Below are 21,537 nucleotides of genomic sequence, written 5' to 3' on the forward strand. Positions count from 1 at the left end.
AAGTCCTGCTGAGTTAGTGGAAGCCACATGAGTTTCTTGCTTATGGGAAAGGATAAAGACTTGTCACCTCCAAATGTTTCTCACGCTATTCTTCAAATAACATCTACTTTACCTGAGGGTTTTTTTGAGAATGTAGTATTAATACCCTCCAGGTTGCTAGGGCTCATTCATCTCCTGATCTCTAAGACTAATGTATGTTAAACCTCTGCCTGTAGATCGTCTCAGTGACTCTTAGTTATTATGAGAAATGTTTTGAAGAGACACACATTTTTAATTTGTAAAAATTTATAGAAATCGAAATACCATTGATTGAATCCTGGCTTTGTCTAAGCTGGTGGGAAAACTTCCATCCTTCTGGAGGAGCTGTGTGTTGGATCCCTATTTTAGAGAGATCAGTTCTCCATTACCTCTTAATGCAGATTTTTGTGATGCTACAGATACTCATTTCCAGGGTATCTCAACCTTCCTTTAAAGCTGAAATGGGAAGTTAGTCATGAGATCTCTGGTGGTTACAAGCCAGATGTTCTTTTTTTTTTTTTTTCCCCTTTACTTTGCAAGTGGAAGGACTGAAGGTACTTTCTTCAGTATGTTCATTCTTAGTGTGCCATTTCCTCATGTGAAGTGCTGTCTAGGGTTTTTGGTTTATTTGTATTTTCAAAATCCTAGAATCATAGAAGGATTTTTGCATGGTTTCTGTAATTTTGCACATATTTAAAATGCCCTGTGTGTTAACATAGCACCGAAAGACTCTGCAGTTAACACTAAAAAAGCTCTTGCAGCAGTGTGCATAATTGTAGGGCTGCTGTTTAGTCATCAGTCACAACATGTGTGGATTTTTTTTGTGAATTCAACCTTTATTCCATTTCAGATGTAAAAAAAAAAAATTACACGAAGACGTCAGTTTACACAGCACAATAGGGCTTGGCCCTGAATCTATTAAAAGCTATTATAATATCAAGGCTAAAGAGCCCAATCAAGCTATAAGAGCCCAATGTGTTTGCAGGGTAATCTACCTCCCTTCAGTTTGAAAAAGTGTTTGGAGGACTAGGCCCTATGTGCAAAGATATCAGTGAGACATCCAGATTTAAATTAGAGCTAAATTTTTCTCTATTAGGTTTTTCTTCCAGGATAAATGCATTTGGAATGATGGGCAGAGGAATATACCAAATACCTACTTGTAATGGGAAAATGGTTTTCTTTTTTAATATATTGCTCATATCAAACTTCTGCCTGTTTTTTTTTTTTTTAATCTTCTTCTAAGATGCTGCAAATCCATCAGAAGAAATCAGAAACTTGGTGTTTGTTTGCCTCTTGTTTGCAAATGAGTTGCCAGCAGTCTGTATTGCTGCTGGCTTGAAATATAGTCTCATCTCCTTTACAGTAATGTAAGCTGAGAAGAGCCAAGTGGGGTGGTTCTCCGTGAGCAGGAGTGTGGGTGGAAGCACTGTTTTCTGTGGCATTCTGCTCTCCATTCTGGTGCTCTTAAAATCCTCACGCCTAAATCTGTGGGTAAGGGTTTTTAAAAGAATAGAGAATGTCTTTTCTAGGCTTAAAGAATAAAAATCTGGAATTAGTCATGCTTGCCTTGGTTCCTTCTATTTATCAGAAACATCTGATACAGCTTCAGATTTTCAAATCCATTTTGCTGACCAGTGGGAGATTCCGAAGTTGTAGCTACTTATTCTGGTGAGCTAATAGTGGTTCATTTATTGTAATTACATTTCTGTTCCTTTCCTTCCTCTCCACCCCACCCATTTTGCTTATCTCACTACAATGTGGTTTATAACTGATATTTTGTAAGCGTGCTACCAGACTTACCAAGAAGAAAGGAAAAAAACAAAACACGGAGTTGGTCCCATGAGCGACTGGTAAACACCTTGATTCAGAATAATTATTTTATATTTATTTCTTTCTTGCCGCTTCTTTCATGGATTGGTATGCTCTTGATCGTGATGAGTCAGTTAATACGGTGCTGAAGCCCCTGGATTTCCTCTAGATGAGGATTTTTATGTAGAATTGTAGGATCTGTTCCTTGAAGTGCAGTATAACTCCTGAAGGCATGTTCTCAGTTTCTGAAACTTGTCCAATCCAGTCATCTCAATACTGCTGTGACCTTTTACATCAGCCAGAATGTTATTCCTTGCTGTATATTTGATGTTATATCTATACCAACCTGGAGTAAAACAAAACAGAAAAACAGATTAGAGGGGATAAAAAGCTGGCAAATAGCAGAACTTTTGAGAACTGGAAAAATAACTCATGTATGCCTGAACATTACCCAGGGATGTGCCTTGATAAGTCTATTATAATCTTTTGAAGAAAAAGAGACAAAACAAGGAAGATCATCTCCATCAAATGTTAGAAAAATGGATATATGTAGAGAAAGACCATATAGTAAAGTACAAAGTAGCTGGTTGCAGGAAAGGTTTATTCAGCCTTAGCAAGGAGGTTAAATTTTGATGCACTACTGAGAAGTGAATGCCCTGTCTACTTCTTTGAAGCAACAATCCTGCTTTCCTTGTCTTCTGTGAGATTGACTTGAAAGGTAGTTCCCTATTGTTAGTAAAAGGTAAGGTCTCATTTGTATTTTTGAAGTTGTTGTATAATGTTCATTCAGCATGATTTGCTTTGCTTTCAGGCAGGTGTCTTGTTTGATGGGTGTTAGTATGGAAGTGTGGACTGAAAAATGTCTGAGTAGTTTTAAATCCCACGATGGAATGATAATCACTGCCTTAAGTAGGAAGCTTTTTCTATTTTACTTCCTTCCCCTCTGTACTCTAATTATACTCTGGTAGCAGCTCCTTTGTATCCTCCAGACAACAAAACAGAAGGTGGCAGTGCTTGTTTTGACTGAACCCCCCTAGTGCAATAAATTGCCTGGCTCCTGGAAAGCACCAACCACTGGCTGCAGCAGTGATCATCCTAGAGATGGGTTCACTTGTGGTCCAAGTCCATTGGTTTCGCTTGAGTTACACCAGGGGTAAATTTAGCCCTCTTGATAGTCCAAGCAACCCCAGGAGCAAAGTGTAAGAATGCCTTTAAGCTTTTGGAGGGCTGTTGGTGTGCCTACCACGTGCTTAAGCTTAGCCGTGCTCATTGTGAGCGATGCGAGAGCAGTAGAAACTTGGAGAGTTCCTTTAACGTTAGCGTGAATCATTAGTGAGAGCCATGAACTGAAAGATGAAGAGGTAAGATGTTCCAGGGAAATGAGCTAAGCTTTAATCCATGCTTGTGGATATCACGTCCCTGCCAGAGACCAGGCTCCTCTTGTAATTGCAGTTGCCATTCTGAGTGACCTGTCAAGGGAGCTGAAGGAATCAGATGAAACTAAAGCATCATGAGGTCACAGGAGTCAATGCCTGGTTTCAAACACAGTGGCAAAAACTGTCCCCACAAGAGGGTAATGTAATTCCTTGCAACCTCTGGGTGATAATTCTGGTTGCTCCACACCATTTAAAATCTGGAATAATAATTAGATCCTCAGTTTCAGTGTAGAGGATTTTTTAAAAATTTTTTTAATGTGTTCCGCCATCCTGGTGTAGTAATTATATAGAGATGTCAGCTGGAATTGATGATGAAGGCAAAACTTGATAATAGTAGCAGGATGTGTTACTGCTATTGATCAAAGACTACAGGGCTGTTTTTAAACACTGCTTCTCTCTTTGATCTTTTTTTCCTATTGATTGAACAGAGTAGATAAACAACTGTCTGTGTAGCATGAGTATTTATTATGGCTTTTAAGCTGACTAAGGACAGCTTTGAATTAAATATGAGAGTTTAAATGATGGTTTTCTAATAAGGACTTTGCTTGGTGTGACAATGCAGTTGCATTTAAGCATGGTGAAAGGAAATCTAAATACAGGCATTCTTTTTCTTTTGTACTCGAAAAGAAGGTAACAATGCAAAATTGATTACAGGAAAGGCAAAGGCACTTTTTAAATATGTAGTTATGTGTGGGCAAAAGCTGCTTTTCTTTTTTTTAATATATAGTTATGTGTGAAGTGCTCTCAAGAAACTGTATTGTCTTGTCTTGGCACTTTGAGAAGTTTGTGTGAATTAGTCATGTCTTAAAATGTGGATGCAAATGAAACTACCAGGTGCAATCTGGTAGTTCTGCCATCGCTTCAGTGAAATTAATAGAAAACTTTCCCTTGACTGTTTAATGAGTTAGATTGGACCCTGGGCTGTCAATGTCTTGGAAAGGTCAAGATTGATTTCCTGGCATCTTTTTGTTTCTAAGGAGGCTCTTTGCAATTCTGTGGAAGACGTAGTGATGTTACTATTCCTCTTCCTTGATACTTACCTATATAATTTAAGTTCTTCTACCTACCATCCAAGGCTTTGGGGAATAGCAGCAACAGACCAAAAAATGCTGCATTTTAGGGAAGTTGTTCATATTTTAAATGCCTAAAATAGTATTGCTGTGTAATTTAAAAATTTCCCCTGCCCCCTCAGGTTATTCTGAATTATATTCCAGTATTGTACTGCTGTTATTTTTCCTTACCGATTGGGTGTATGTTAAAGACTTTCTGCACATGAAAGCAGCCTTCCATGTTGCAGTAGAGAGAGCAAGTTGTGTTGCATTTGAAGTAATGCCGTTTCACTGTGGTCCTCTAACACAACATGCACAGGAATAGCTGCACATCTCTGGGGACCCAAATCTTTGGATTCCTGCCTTTTCAAAACCACCTGAAGCCTCTGCAAAGTTTCCACCAAGTGGGCTTGTTTGTCTTGCCATGAAAAGGTTATTTCCACTAGGTTAGTGCTGTTAGTGTGCTAAAAGGTTGGTGTTACTAATCTGTTTTGGAAGCATAGTTGGGCTGCCCTTGCAACAGGGCTGAATGAAATTGTTTCTCTGGCTTTGCTGAGTAATATGCTATATGTTGAAAAGCACAGGGTTTTCTTGTACAAGTAAGTGACTATGCTTGAAGGATTGCAGTCCTTGCAACAGGAATATAAAATCCATGCAATAAAATACAAGGCTTGGGGAGAAGGGGGTGTTGGGAAGAGGACTAGGGAGCTTCATTCACAATGCTGAAATTTGGAAAGGATAAGCTACGTCCTTGCTTTTCTTGTGAAGTGTTTAACGTGCCCTTCTTGCTACTAGAGAAGATTTAATCTCAAAAACTAATATTTGACTATTTCTTCAAGTGAAGTATTGATATCTAGGATCTCCTGAACTCACTGTCACGGTTTTCTTGATTTTCAGGATACTGGGGTTGGGAAATCGAGCATTGTTTGTCGATTTGTCCAGGACCACTTTGATCATAATATTAGTCCTACTATTGGGTAAGTACCACACATAATATCTTTTTTAATTCTATATGTTTTTTTAACTCACTGCCCTCTGCTGCGGTCCTTTCTTTTCCTTACTTTCAAGGCTCTGAATATTGTACATCTTTTTTTTTCCTCCATCATCTCACTCAGCTCTTTACTCTCCTTTACTGGCTTTCAACTCATGTTACCTGGTTAAGAGAGTCAGCAGCTGCTCCAGACCAGGTCAGCTCTCCTCTCTCTGTTCTGGGAATACAGAGGGGCCCTAAACTTACTGTATTGTAGCATGCTGTATTATGGAGAAGCTGAAAGAGCTCTGCCATTCTCCTGAGTCTCTTCTGGGGCCATCCAGAACCACGCTGCATTAACCTGTGTTCTTCCCTGCCATGACTTTCAGATGTTCTGTTTTGTTTTTCTTTACCCGTCTTACACCAAGAGATTCTTACATGTCTTATTCAACTGGTGTCTTTGTCTTTTGATCTTGTCAAGAGCTTCCCACTTTAGATCGTGCTTTGGCCATAGGACCCTAGGACTTAAATCACTTTAGTTCCCGCTGGTCAATGAGGTATCAAATTTGATCCTTGAAGGTTAAAAAAAACAAAACCCCACAACCCAAGAGGCTGTGATCTGCATAATGACCAGACCATCCCATAGCTGAATAATGGCAGGAAAACCATGGGAAACCCTTAAAGTACCTTCACTGTGTGTCCTGGTAGGCCGGGCTGGAACATGGACAGTGTCTATTCCCATATATGGATGTGCTTTTGTCTAAGTTTAGGATGTGTCACATTATCCTGCCTTTCTCAAAATAGAGACAACACAATTTAAACTAAGTGTAATTAATTAATACCTCTTCTTTAAAAACTGCTAAGCTTCCTTGTATCAGATCGTCAGAATCCTCTTAGTCCTGTAGTTGATTTTAATTCCAGAGGTTTTTTTTTTTAATATCATAGGGACAAATCTGCCAAATACAGTGTTACCTGGAAAATTTTTAAAATGATGGATCTCTTACGGGAAAAGAAGCTAATATGTGATTTTCACAAACGAGTAATTTGGGGGGAAAGGGCTGATCTGCCTTGTGTGTCAGAGCTGTTTTAAATTGTCTGTGAAGGATTAGTATTGATTGCTGTGTGTTGTTCAGACAGCAAAAGACGATACTTTCTAAAGCTCTGCCTTTCAATGTGTGAAGGTTTCTCAGCTGGAAGTTGCACGTTTAATTTCCAGGACAAGTTTGGACTCTGAATGTCATGAATAGAGAAAAATGGACAGAGAGAAGGGAAGCATTTCATGAGTAAAATTACTGACTGAAGGACGCTTGTTTGCAGTGAAGAAATTGATGGCAATTTGAGTGGTTTTTTTTACTCCTAAATTATCAGCAGCCTTTTCCCCCAAGTAGTTGTTGTTGCTAAGTAAATGCCTTCTGCTCAAATTGGAAAATATTTTTCCTCTGTTATCATAATTATGAAGATTAAAGGGATTTTTTTTCCATTTGAAGATTAAAATGTGAAGGCTTGTTTCACACAGGTAATATTATTTGTCTATATGGTTAAGGTTTTTATTTTCTTCCAAATTATTCAAATGTTTTAAATATATAATCCTTGCAATCAACAGTAGGTACTGTGACTCTATAAAGTTCCCATTTTTGAAGCTGTAAAATGTTGCTTAATGCTTTTTAGAAGGAGAGTGACAAGTGAAAGCATATACCCTGAAAACAACCAAAGAAATACTGCTCTCTTTTTTGCCTTAGTATTTTCATAAGCATTGCAGCATTGTTAAATTCAAGGAATTTGCAGATGGCTGTGGAGTAGAACTCTGGTATATCATTCTCAGGAAATGTTTTGATCAGTCATATGTCATTTGATGCCTTTGTAATGACAGTGCATTGTATCAAATGCATCTTTATGAATGAGGAAAAATGTACCACAACAGAAATTGTTCAGCAGTATCCAGATAGAATGGGGAAAATAGAAATCTACCAGAGTTTCGCAGTCTCTCCAACCAACTTTCAACTGAACTGCTGTAATACAGAAAAAGCCTATAAATTTGCAACCCTCTTTCGTAAAAGAAAAAACTGTGAAAATATAGATGAATCTCGTTCCTATGGAAAATAAAAGAAAACGCAAAGACTTCTGCATCTGAGTCAAAAGGGGGAAGAATTTCTTTACGTTTGTTCACTGTGTTCATTCCAGCAGGTGATTTTCTGTTCCCCGGTGATCCCGTCTCATATGTTACGTGAAAAGTGGCACTGTTGCCTTTTTCTCAGGTCCGTATCTCTGAGAAGATGGAGCTAGCAAGCAGCAGAAGCTACTTGTGAGTGGCAGGAACATTTGTGTTCCTGGACCCATGCACAAATGCCCTCTGAACCTCAAAGGCTTTTCCCTTCTTTTAAAAAATACATATATATATATATATATATATATAGGTAGGTAGGTAGGTAGGTAGCATATGCCTTATCTGATAAAAGGGAGACTTTTGCTTCTGTGGGCATTTTCTCAAGGTTTTGGAGTTTTCCCCATATGCAGTCTAACCCAGCAGAGCTGGCTAAGGTCTAGAGATTGCAAATTCAGAGTGTTAGTCATGTTACAAATTTTTCATCCTTCCTTCTTTTCAGAGCATCCTTCATGACTAAAACTGTGCCATGTGGGAATGAGCTTCATAAATTTCTGATCTGGGACACAGCTGGTCAGGAGCGGGTGAGTATTAGTTTGCAGTATGCTTTCATGATCCTGGTCTCTCTTGATGTGTTGGTGTACTTTTTCTAAACTTTTCATCTTCAGAAGACTTTCTAGGTATAAACCTACTGAATCTTTGCAACGCTCTGCAACCCAGGTAGTCAGCAGCCACTAAGTATATAGGTTACCTTTTCACAGGTGGGAAAAATGCAGAGACAGGCTGACCATACCACTTATCAAAAAAAACAAACTTGCTGTGAATTGTCAGCCTCTTTTCCTCATGACGTCTTGAGCAGTGCCCCAACAATCTCCAGCTCCCCTCTGGTTTTATCAGGTTTGTATGTGGTGGCTTTCATTGGCATTGGAAAGGCCTGGACTTCCAGCCCGTGGGCTCGTGGGTGGCCTGAACTTACCTGATGACACTGGGGTTGTCCTGAGTTGCGACATTGAATATGGGCGTGAGTTGTGTCTGCTGTTATTATTTTGGAAGTCAGCACCATCAACTTGAACCACTTAGGGGTTTTGTGTTGATTTTTTCAAGTGTGTGAAGTGCTTTACTCAAAGCAAGCAGCTTTTCCTTTAACTTTTCAAAAAAAAGCCACAATGGAGTTTTGGGCATTAGTTCATATTGACTGTATGTAAGCCTGGTTGGTCATTTGTTTCTTTTAAAAGCCTCAATGGCAGTGGTGTGCAGTAATGGAGTGTAGAACTGTAGGTTTCTCTTAATATGTGCCTACATTTATCTTGAGAAGTTGGAAAGAAATGGAAAAAACTATGCATACTTTTAAAACATCTTCAGACTTCCTTGTGAAATGGCACAGTGCTTGTTGATAGAAGAATGTAGCTATTCTCACATTAGGTTGGGATAAAATGAGACGCTTATACAGGCTGGAATGTCAGTCCTGATACATTCCATTGTGTTCTTCATACCTTTTATGTGAATTGCAGGCAAAGAAGAGTTTTGCTGTTAAGTGCAGGAAATGCTTGTGCTTTTATTTACAATGTGCAGCATGATGTAAAGCGACTGTGATGAAATCTGTTGGCTCATAGCAATTCAGTATGTTATTTATGATGGGAAAATGGACCTTGAAAAACATATTTGAAGTATAACATAATTCTTTCCCTTGGATTTTGTTTGTTGCATTTCTGCATGGTCTGGATCTGATAACTGGCTAATTATTGCAAGAGGTGGCAAAGGTTCAGTTTTCTTTCCCATGGTTTCATCTTTCTTGCTTATTCTCTCTCTCTCTTCCCTTCCTGCTCTCCTTGCTTTTGCTTTTCTTTTAGCTCTTTAGCACACAAAACTCAGTTCTTGAAATTTAGATAAAAGTATTACTCAGTTTTCCTGCATAGTCTTAAGACTCACAAAGCATTTTTTGAAGAAGGTGAATAGTAATAAAGTCTTCTTTACTGAAATAAGTGATGTCTCATTTGAGGCAGGAAATCTGTGACTGAGCTCTGACTCTTGGACACAAAGTCCATCCTTCCCATCTAGTCCCTTATGTTTCCTCTCAGTTTTTTCTTTTAGCTCATCATTTTTCAAATATATGCTTTGCTTTTTTTTTTATGTGTCAATCAGTGGTGAGCACTGAGCACTGTAAACGTTATATTGCTTAGAATCTACTACAGATAAGTCATGCTATGGGTTTTCATGAATTAGGCCAGGGAATATCTTTTTCTTCTGTGTTTGCACACTGTATTCCCAGTCCTTCACTAGGACTAGGAAACTGAGATGATACGGTAAACAGGGTTGATTGGTGTCGAGTGCTAGCTGCAGGGGCCGACAGATTTCCCAAGGTGAGGTCCATACTGGTCCATGTTGTTCCGTGTTCTAGAACATTCCCATTTTACAGCTAAACACGTGATGCTTCTCAATACCTTACCCACTTTAATCAGAGATTTTGGTTACTTTGTTTTTGTTACTCCTTCTGATCTGCTTGCTATTCAAGAACAAATGTATCCCGCTGTTAATTTCTTTCTCGTTATGCTCTGAACAACAGTGGTGACCCAAAGCTTCCAGTCTACCCCAACCTCTGGACCTATTGCTGTTTTTCACAGTGTACTAATAAATGTCTTCTGAGTGCTGTTTCTGCTTCGAGAGTTGCCTTCCCTTGTTCTTTGCAATTTTTGTTGAGGCTTTCTGTTCCGCTGCTGAAGTCTGGAAGTTTTGTCAGTGCCCCATTGTCCTTACTGCTGATAGCAATGTTTAGGACTTCCTGCTCTTTCAACATTGCCTTTGTTTGGCTTCGTTCTCCTAAAGACAAGGCCAAGCATAGGGCTTGTGCTTATTCTGGAGCTGGGGCGCTCTGTGCAGCATCTGCGTGCTGATCTGGAGCCTTCACAGCAGAAGAGCCCTGGGTGAGATTTAACTGAAGGCTTACTGTGGCCATGAAAGTTAAGCTCAAACCTCAACCATGGTAGAGTGGTTGGGTGGAACCAATAGTAGTGGCACTTCTGTGATCCTCATTCATGGGTTTGTCCTTTTTAATGAGTTTTCTCTTCCTTGTTCATGAGTTTCTCTGGGAAACTGCCATCTTGGAGAGTGTAGAGAAACCACTCTTAAATATTGTATTCGCAAGCCCTTATTTGAGCAACACTCTGTGAGAACCAATGTGCCTCCTGGACACATTCCTTCAATCAGCTGGGAGAAAGTGGAAATTCATGTGGCTGCTTCTGAAAAGGAGTAGTGTCCTGGGTGCCAGGACAGGAGCCAGCTGAAAGCACTCAGCACCCCCTTGAGGCTTTAAATTAGTTTTTGGATAGCCACTTGTAATGTTGTGAGCCTTTGCAAATGCTGGTCACTGTTGGGTTTAAAAGCTTGTGGGAACACCTGAGTGAGTTGAAGAACCTTAGTACACCGGCCAGCCAATTGGAGGTTGGTCATGGAGAACAGATAACTTCTGATTCATATCTAAGATAATAGATAGAGTATTTTGGGTTTTTTGAGTCAAGAAACTCAAAATTGTAGGCAGAGTAGAGAAGGAACTAGAATTGCCATTTTTTGTGGAATAACAAATAAATGTCAATGCTGCAGAATGACAGTAATGCAGCAGAAAATGGAGATTAAAAGGGTTTCTATCATAGCCTTAGTGGGGGCGAATGCTCAGTGTGCTGCTTTAGGAGAGGACCCTGGAGATGTGGCTAACAGTGAAAAATTCACATTGTACTTGATTACAAAAAGAGAGAGCTTCTTAATCCTTTTATCTTGTTTTTTTCTTTCCCTTTTTTTTTGACTAGGAAGAAACAAACTGGCAGCACACTTAACAAAATCCCCCTATCTTCTGTGCCTAAGTACTGGTCTCCGTGGACCCGGTTGTTTTGTGTTGGTATGCAATCCAACAAACTCTGTTTTCTTCTTCAGAGTCCCTTTCCCTCCACCCCACTGTTTTCCAAATGTCACTTCCCCCCCTCATGTTTACCCCATTAGCTTTGAATTGTTGCCACAGACTTCACGACTTAAATGCCTGACAATTATGTTATTGTTAGCAAAGATTCCCTCCCCTAAGAAGAGTCTCCTCACAAGTTAGTTAATGATGTTTTTATTAGCATATATTTTGGTTCATGGTGCCCTAAGTAGCTTCTAATTACAATGCTTTGTTTGAATACCTTGGGTGGCTGCCAGCTTTCCATTTTGCCAGCTGAGGAATATGGTAGCAAATAGTTAGGGAGCCTGAGAGCCATATTTCTAGGGCAGGAGAATTTATCTCTGTTCTTTTTAAATTTACTGTGTTGAACTCTGGGATTTTTAATTTTGTTTAATAAAAGAAGCCTCAATTACTTGAGCCCAATTTAAGCCTCAATAGGAATTAACCTGTATTGTGATGTTGTTGTTTTGTGTTGGTTTTTTTTTTTTTTTTAATCTGCTCCACTTCCAGGAAAAGGCTGATTGATGACATGTCTACAGCTCCTTCTTTTCTGAGTGACAGTAGTTGTCCTTGTGATTCAGTGACAGTGTCACAACAACATCTATCAATGACCTGAATTATTTCTGCAGTCAAGATGCTGCCTGAAGTTTGCTCTTTAGTGTTATAAAGGTGACTCTGAGGGTAGCCCGCAATTCAGTCAGAGTGGAGGTGGTTCATTGTATGTGGTGTGAGGACCTCCCTGCATTGAGCTACTGCTTGTGTGCTGCAAATGTCGACGGGTGATTAGGTGGTATGTAAGAGCCCAAGTGGCATTAGAGGTAGTAAGCGAATATGTTATTTTTATTAGTTTTAGAGTGAGTGTAAAGCATGGTAAATCATTGAAGGGATGCATGTAAAGGTGTTTTTTCTTAAGCTTCAGCAAACTTGTAGCTTGACAGCGAGGTGCGATTCTGATGTAGTGTCCTTTTCATCCTTTGTTTAATGACTGTAAACTTCAGAAGGGCTAAGCACTGGTCAGTTTTATGATGTTGCAGAAGTCTGTTTTCTGCTTATTTAAAATATCTTTAAAAGATTATCCTAAAATGTTGATATTATTCCTTCTTCACTTGAAGAATTCTTAGATACTGGAGTAAAATGGCTCATTTATATATATATGTGTATGTATACATCTCCAAATTAACTAGCAAAAAATACCTGCAGATCAGAGACAGACAGATCTTTCCTGATTTATTCAGCTTGCAAATCACAAGAACTGGCATCTCAGCCTTCAGTCGTGTAGGGAAAAATATTCAAGGTTTTAAAATGCTAAATGCTGTCTGATAGTGGTTTTCGTGCATAACATTTTTCCCATTTGCTCTCTGCCAGCTGAGAATGTCAGGAATTTTGTATCCCTCCCTGTTCTAGAAGCTTATGTGTCAAAATAATCTGTTTAATGCTTTTGGGTTTTGTCTTTGCTTCTCTCCACACTGCAGTTTTCTGTCCGTTAGCAGCCGCTGCCTTGAAGGTGGCAGGAATGGGGGGATGTAAATACCCAGACTTGGGCAAGTGAAGGCTCCTAAGCTGTGGAATGGTTTCTGTTCTTGGTGCACTGACTGCTTCAGTGAGCTCATGGAATGCAGATGCAGAGGTGGCAACCTCAGTGTCTTCCGCCATGGTTGCTTACCTGGTTGGTCCACAGAAGCAGTTGAGGCAGCTTTCCTAAACAGGCTGGTAGAAGCTTGTTTCAGGCACTGATCTACTGTGCTTTTCACCATGATAACTTCAAAGGTTCACTTTGTAGGAATGGGAGGCAACAGCATGAGGAGGAATGTACTTCAGATGGGTTTTGGGACAGGAATGAAGAGGTTTGTGGGGTTGACGTTGGCTGGCAGGAAGGGCCAAGAACAGGAGAAACAATACACCTATAATCACCTCTGCAGAGGGGTAGGAATGGACTATTGAGTGAGGGGACTGAAGTACATGAATATCCTAGTCTAGAAAGCTTGAATATGTGTAATAGGAAGGGGAAGGAATTTGTAGGGCTGCCTCACTGCCTGCACGTGTTAGCGACTAGCAGAGCCAGAAGCTGTAGCTGTCCTTACCATTAGTGGCACCCAGATAAAGGAAGGGTAAACATCTCTGACCTTGGCTCTGAGAGGAGCCAAGTGGTTTAGTTTTGGCCACTCAGATGCAACATATGTCCTCAGAGAGCGGCTCTGTAGGAATGGGGGTGAAATTTAGTCAAATGATCACAGCTGTCAGGAAGCAAATCTTGTGCTGCTGTGCACCTGCAGGTACTTGAAAAGGCACTGTGTAGGAAAGTCTCGGCTGAGTTCAAAGGTGTGTAACACTCACTGAGCACTGGTGTGATTTTTCTCAGTGCGTGCGCCCTTATCCTTTCCAGCTGTGCTGGTAGGCAGAATTCTAATTGATTTGTATAAAGAGCAAGTGATGTACAGTCTAGAATAGTAAAAGCAACCCAATAGAGGAGTTAGGTGATGGTGGTGGTGGTTGTTGTTGGTTTGGGGTTTGCTTTTTTCTCTCTTGGCTGTGGAGTTGGGAAGAGGCAGCTGGGATGTAGCACCACAGGATGGTGCAAAGAGCTGCTGACATGAATTAATGTTCCTTGGTGTGCCTGTCAGATTGAATGAGTCCTGACTGTCTTCAGCAGGATTTGTCAGCCTGTATATAAACAGTAGTTTTTATTTCTGTATTTATTTGGCCTCTGTTTTGCTTTCTAAACCAGCATTCCGTAAGACAGGGCTAAGAGACTTTCACTGCCACAGCTCAGGTGTGATTTACATTGTGTTCCCCTGAATTTGGTTTTCTATTCCAAGTATGATATGACTGCTCTGTGGGTTTTTCTTCCTCCCCATTCTTTCCTGTTAGTACAGAGGAAATATGAAAAGCATTGCCTGTGACCAAATATACCCCTCCATGATCAGATGCACAGGAAACAGAAAGCAAAATACTACAGAGCTTTTAAATAGGTGGTAAATTCCTTAATGGCTGCTTGGTTCCATCTTTCTGTCCTTTGCAAGGGCAAAGCTTCTGTTGACTTTGAATGAAGGGTTGCAGAATCCCAAAATACTCCTGAAATCAATGAGAGAGACTCCGGTTATGCTGAACCTGAGTTTGCACCACGTAAGACTGAATATGCCCTCTGTGTTGCAGGGCTGTACAGCTGTAGAGATTGGGCAGCTTCTAGTTGGATCCTGAGAGAAAAAGGGGATCTGCTTTCAGTGGAAATTTCATAATGCACGTGGCCTCAATTCTTCTTTAGTGGCAAAGGGTGATGAACCACAAGTGCAAAGTGGACGTGTTGATAGAGGAGCACAACTACGAAGGTGCTCTGAACACAGTCAGCATTGTGCCAGTACTTATGTGACCGTAGGTATGTGGCACACTGTGTGCCGTGCTCCAAGGAAGAGGGTCTTGGAAGTCTGTATGAAGCTACACAAGTAATTGATTTTGGGGTTTGGCTCGTCTTTGGTAAAATAAATTTCTTATTTATACTTTCAGGGGCCCCTGTGGCCTGGCTGTAACTGTATGTACCTCTACAACTTAGAATTGCGTTAATGTGGTTTAGTGACTTCAACCTCACCAGTTGTTATTAGCCCCTCCAAAAGCAAAATGGGACTAATGAGTGATGAAGTGGGTCAGTATTTGCAAATAGGCAAACTTCTTTGTGGATACTCAATGATAGGCACAGAACTTCTAAATTCCCACAAGGGGTGAGCTGCTAGTGATAGTTTTCTCATTATACAGAATGGGAGGTATTCCCAATGCCCAGAAGGACATGGTGGAAAATGGTGGGGATGAAGTTCAGTAGCACAAGTAGAAAGTCCCTGTAGCTTTTGGCTCCCAACGAAAATGTATGCAGTAAAGTTGTAGGTAATTTTTTTTTTCTTTAAATAGAGGAGGAAAGACACCTGTGAATGTATTTACTGATTAAAGAATGATCACGTGACTATGATGCATCCATGAGAAATGTATTACATGTTAGGAGAAATGCAGTTAAGGCTGTTCTGTGTCAAGAATGCCACATACAAACCTGGTCACCAGCAGTCAGAAAAGATGAACTGAAGCTGGACCAGGCACAGGGAAAGGTGATTAGATGCAGATTTCTCCTTGTTACCTTATCTTCAGACTGGAAGAGCCTGGTATAGGAGACTGGCAAAGTTAAATCTGAAAGACTGCTGCTCTGTATTAATATTTCAGCTAAAGGCAAGCAGTGATCACTAAATTTTTCTAAGTCAAGGTGCAAGTAAGTTACAAGTAATTTATTAATTAGGAATTCAGAATGTTATTAATTGTCAAAATAATATGATCCTTGTAGCAATATAATGAAAAAAAAAGAACACTAATTATTTTAGTCTGGACTTTGATCATCTTTTGAAATGGGTTAGGAATGCAATTATTTGTGATGGTGGGAGCCAATGGAGGTCTCTTTCTGGTCTGTGTTTTTCTGTTAGCCCAAGGTGATGTGAGCTGCTGATGGCTGTAGGTAGGGATGACATCTGTTAGGCTATGGAGGAGCTGACTCCCTGGCAAATTGGGGTTGTGACCTGGGTGTCCGTGTGGCACAGCCGGGAGTGGCCGCCTGAGCATTTTAGGTGGCTTTTCTCAAGGAGCAGAGTTGTTGTTATGCCAAATCTCAAGCTGCTCCTGTTTCTCCTAATTTTGTTGGGAATTACTGGGTACAGAAATACTGAGCTATAAAATCAAGGTAAGAGAAATTGTAATTTATAATACAGAAGGTAGTCCCATGAGATTTAATTTTGTGAGCTGTTTTTTTGTGTGTCACTTGTTTGGGCATCTGTCCCACATTTGGTCCTTGGCAGGTGAAAAATGTGCAGATTAGTATTTTGTATCCCTTTAATTAATTTTGTGTGACTCTCTTTTTCCAGTTAATTAGGCCAGAAAAAGGTTCAAGAGGACTTTCTTTTTGGGCACTGATTTAAAAGAAAAAAAAAAGGAAAAAAGAAAAGAGCATCAAATAAACGTAATTATTTGCATGATACTGAGAAATCTGTGTTCATAAAACACATTTGTTAAGAATCTGTCACTAGATCGTGAAACTCATGCAGTTAAAATTTTTCAGCTCCTCTTGATTCATTCAGTGTTGCTAAGAGGCTTTTCCTTTTTTCTTGTAGAAAACAGTGATTTCTTGTGACTGGGACATTGTATCATCACATGCACTTATTAGCCTGTATAAAAGAATGATAAAAAGGGCATTTTTTTGTTTGTTTTGTTTGTTTCTAAATTATTATTTTTATTTTTACTTTCTGGTCCTAACACTGAAAATATTCTTCAGTGAAACACCTATTACAAGAAGTGTTCTTGTCAGCTGGTCAGAAGAAAAGGGAGAGAAATTCCCACGATGATGTACAGGTCCTCAATGTGCTCTCAGGGCCAGTATTAAAGGAATTTGAAGCATGTGAATTTAACTGCATGGCTCCTGTGAAGTGTGATTACCATTATCTGAGAGCTCTTTGTAAATTCATGGATACTGTGTAATCTAGATTAAAATGTAATCTAGATTAAGATCAAATCAGCATGTGTGTGGGGTATATATGTTTTTTTTGCATGAGTTTACGGCCTGGGGGCTGAGTGCTTACACTGAGAAAGGTCACATGTACCTTCCACAGTTAAGGTCCCTGATTTTCAGGCTGCTTTAACACAACTCACATGTTGAGGAGCAGGTCTTGGAAGTTCTTGAATTTTGTAGGCGATAATTTCTAGTCATGGGTACACAGTGAGCCAATTTGGAAAGATGCCCTCCTAGACTTGTTATTTGTGATTAGAGAAGGACCTGAGGGGCATATGACGGTAGGTGGGATGCCTTGGCCACAGTGGTCATGAAACAGGTAATGGGTCCAATGGCTTTTTTTAGACCTCCTCTACTATTAACATACTTGAAAAAGCCCTTGTTATCTGAACTAATGCCCCAAGCTTGTGAGTGTGTTTAAGAAGCATTTGGACAATGCCCTCAACAGGGTGCTTTAATTTTTGGCCAGCACTGAATTGATCAGGGTGTTGGTCTACATGATTGTTGTAGATCCATTCCAACTGAAATGGGCTATTCGGTTCTAACAGACTGAAAATTTCTGTCATGATTTGGAAGCATAAAAATTCTGGAAAGCATTTATTGCATTAAACATGCAAATAATAAAGCCAAACACTAAAACTCCAGAAGGCACACATCTACCCAACTCCCTCAGGATCTTGGCTGATCCCATTTCTTCAAACCATGCTTCTTGACTGATTCCTCTTTGTTTTCTCATCCTCTTTCCTGCTGTTTTCTCCTATTAATGAGCTCTCCCACCTGCCTCACTCCCCAAAACACTTCAGCATTTGACCATCTGTCACTGCTGCTGTGCGTCCACACTGTTATAAAAAAAAGTGTTGACCTTGAGCTGCTGTGTGTGATCTGTGATGAATAGCTTACAAACTGGCAAGTGAACCACTATCGCAAATAACTTGCGTGATACGTGGCTCGTGAAACAGCAGTAAATGTGGAGGCTGCTAGGTCTGAACGCTCCGTCTGTAGGTACAGTTCAGAGAAAAAGATGTGTCCAGTAAATCTGCAGAGGTTTGCAATGTAACACATGGATACGTGCGTGTTCGCTGGGCAGTGAGATTTATACCCTACTCTAATAATGTATTTGATTTAGGAGTTGACCTCAGTTATCAGCTGCAGCTTAATATGCAGCTTTTGCAGATTATTTTTCAAATAAAAAATTTATAAAATGTCTCTGCGAGTACAGCAAGACTGAATGTATTTTCCAAGAAAGATTATTTTAGGGTTTTTTAAGACAAAGTTTAGTTGAATCAGCAAAAATACTCTTTTACTTCCTTTCTCTAATTGTAATTATAAGCTGAAATTGTAAGTGAACTGCTTAGTCATGTTAAATTATGAAAATTATGCTGTTCTTTGGTTGTTATAACAAACTTATTTACTGTTTGTTGTTTTTTATTTTTCTCAAAGGATGTTTTCCTTGAAACAAAAAGCTGAAGAGTAACTACAAGAACCCATCTTTTTTAAAATATCTATCATATTATAGGATAGGTAAACTTGACAGGTTTTCAGATTTTTCTGACAAGTTAGCTTTATCAAAGTCGTTTGCAATGTTTTATAAAACTCAAACCCAAACTGAATCCAGTCTTAGACCTACAAAGCAAAGTGATGTGGTTTGCCAGGGAAAGGGGTCCATATGCTGTCAGGTTAGACCTCCAAGTATAGGTGATCTTCATGTCAAAACTTGTCCTCAGAGTCCATACCCTGTAGTGGAAAAGATACATTGAACCAGTAAGTGCTGATCTCATTAATTCAGTGGGATGAGGAACAGCAGGAGATAAAGGAGCTCTGCTTTCTTGATGTTTAATTTTAAGGAAAATTAGAGATGTGCGACCGCTGAAGAACTCTGTTCTCTGTGGGGTGATAGAAAGTGGGTGGTCCTGCCATGGCAAGTTTTTGTGACCTGACAAAGTGTGTGATAATTCTGATTTATTAATTATATTTTTTGAAACTGTTTTAACAGTTTCATTCCTTGGCTCCAATGTACTACCGAGGTTCAGCAGCAGCTGTGATAGTTTATGATATCACCAAACAGGTAAGATCTTCTGATTGCTTTTTGCCTGTATTAATTCCTCTGCTTGAGCCTGAGTTGGAGTTAAACCTCACAACTTCAGAAGTATTTATATGTTAATTTATATGGGGTGTCTCTGCTTTGATACTTTGTGTAGGTCTGGATGGAGGTGTCCAACCGCCATAAAACATTAAATAAAAAGTCCTGCTTCTGTGTAGTTTGAACTTCATCTAGACAAAATGTTGGAGGCTGCATTTTGTCAAAGTTTCTTTGGATTTCCTCTGGCTAAGTAGACAGGATAATATCCCCTCCCAGTACCACCACCGGTGTTCTCTCTATGGAGCTGAATTTCTACTACAAAAAGCAGCTATTTGCTTTATCAGCTAAGTGGAAATTAAGTTTTCATATTACCGATTTTAAAACTAATTATTTTTATCTAAATGTATCATCTCATGTTTGCATTGCAGGACTCATGTCTTAACTTTGAAATCAGTAATGAAATAATAAGTCTCTGACCTTTTGTCTCGACATTAATAATTTGGAATAAAAATTGTATTTTCAGACCCTAAAGTGCTCTGGCTCATTTCTCAGGCAGAGAAAGCTAAGAGATTCTAGCTGAATGCAGTGAAAGAGGCTTTTGGAAGAAAACCCCTGCTGATAAAGCTGAGTCAGAGGTGGTGTTAATGGATGGATGGTCATGACAGTTCACTATCATTTTATTCCTTTCTTGCCAATTGAATTATTTAGCACTAGGTTGAGAGGGCTGGGTTGGTTCTCCAGTGCATTAGTGTAATGATCTGTCGCTGATGATGGTGGTCACCGTTGCACAGCGGTTCTATTCTCCTTTGCTACTTTGCCAAGAAAAGGCGAGGAAAAGTGAGTGGTGCTGGATTGATACATATTTAAGTCAAAAATATCTTACAGTTGATCTTGTAATATATTGTAAGAAGATAATTTTGTTTTGCCAGCCTTTTTCTCCAAGCTTATGTGGAACAGCTCTCAGGATAAAGAAGGGAAAATAGGAAAGGAAGGCCAATATGTGTTTCACTTTCTGATACTTAACATTCAGTGTTAATCATTAAAGCAAAATGGATTTTTTTTTTCCCAATTGACTGGTGGTGCTCTACCTTCATTGATACTGATACAACCATTGCTGATTTAGACACAAGTCTTATGTGCATTTCTGAAGGGGGAAAAAATATTTATAATTTATTTGGGAGCTCACTTTGAGTATCAGTAATACTTTCAACCATGCATTATAATTAGAATCTCTAGAAACAAAAGTGATTTAATGCTATTACTTCATTAGTGTAAAGAAATAGAAAAATTCTTTACTATTGAATTTTGAATTTTATGCTTGGAGGGGAAAAACTCCAAGTGAATTGTCACTAGTCTCTTTGGTTTCATAATGAATAAATTTAGGTTTAACAGGTCACAGATTTGGAAATGCAGTGGGGAGGGCATCACTGCGGAAGCTCTCCTAGATGTTACCAAAAATTTGACAGTGGTTGAGAGAATAATCCACTGGGCAAAAGTTGAAATTAGACAAATGATGCTCATATTGAAAGTGAAGGAAATTAGCTACTATCCAAACTTAGAAGAGCTGGGTTAGTTTCTTCATCACTGAAAATTCAATGTTCAGTGCTGCTTTGGGGTGAGGAGGAGGGGGAGGCAGCAAAGAGGGAAATATCCAAGTTCAAGAATTAATTTGAAGAAGTCCTATAACCTAAATCTTGAAAAGCAGATTGCATAGATACATCAATGATTTTTCAGTTTTGTGATCTATATAATTATTATTATTTCATTAATACTGTCAAAGCTGTGTTCCTCTAACTTGAAAAATAAGCAAACACATTGATAGAGAGTAGGCTGTTAACTTACTTTGTTATTTCTCTGACTTAGGATTCATTTCATACTTTGAAGAAATGGGTGAAAGAACTAAAAGAACATGGTCCTGAAAACATTGTAATGGCCATTGCTGGAAACAAATGTGATCTTTCTGATATCAGGTAATAATTTTTGTTGCTTTCACTGCAGTAACTATATCGTTTCTTTACTTCAGGTAACAATTTTTTTCATTGTTATAATAGTATATAATTTTGGCCAGCTGTATTGGTTCTTTCTGACACCAATGATTCTAGTGATGCAAAACCTCAAGAACAACAGCACAATTTGAATTATGTACTTTTTTTAACCTCTCTTTTACTGCCCTTCCTCTGTGTTTGTATAATCTCTACAACCTTTAGCTTTTGAACCACTGGAAATGAAAAAGTATTCTGTTTTATTTTTTACCCCTTCCATTCAGTTCAAATGTGCAGAATGTGATAAGGGATGAGCAAAACCAACAATGTAAAGCTAGAAGAATGGGCCTAAGGTAAAAAAGTGTTATTCAGAGGGCTTTAAGAATTGTGCTTTGCAACAACTGAAACTGTCCCATAACACTGGAAGTAGAAAGTGTATTGGTTTTTTTAATAGCATAACATCAAGTAAAAGCTTGTCATCTGCATGAAGCAAAGAACCTTCTGGGAAAAAAGGGGAGGGTTGAATCCATGCTTGTGCAGAAGAGCTGAGATGGTGTTATTTGGAATGCTAGTGAAGCTGGAATCACTCTTCTGCTTGTTAGCTTGATTTGGATTTGCATTTATCCTTTCAGGA

At 39.3% G+C, this 21,537-nt stretch overlaps 1 protein-coding gene across 1 annotated transcript in view; it reads left to right on the forward strand.

Moving 5' to 3' along the window:
- Positions 1-21,537, forward strand: part of RAB31 (RAB31, member RAS oncogene family) — a 65,083-nt gene that overhangs the window by 22,046 nt on the left and 21,500 nt on the right. Inside the window, exons 2-5 of the mRNA XM_027650983.1 lie at positions 5,210-5,289; positions 7,886-7,967; positions 18,835-18,906; positions 20,785-20,891. Of these exons, the coding sequence (XP_027506784.1) occupies positions 5,210-5,289; positions 7,886-7,967; positions 18,835-18,906; positions 20,785-20,891 (341 nt within the window). The remainder of the gene's footprint in view (positions 1-5,209; positions 5,290-7,885; positions 7,968-18,834; positions 18,907-20,784; positions 20,892-21,537) is intronic.

This window comes from Corapipo altera, unplaced genomic scaffold (assembly GCF_003945725.1).
Source record: "Corapipo altera isolate COAL_440 unplaced genomic scaffold, ASM394572v1 24, whole genome shotgun sequence".
In the NCBI taxonomy this organism is placed as follows: domain Eukaryota; kingdom Metazoa; phylum Chordata; class Aves; order Passeriformes; family Pipridae; genus Corapipo; species Corapipo altera.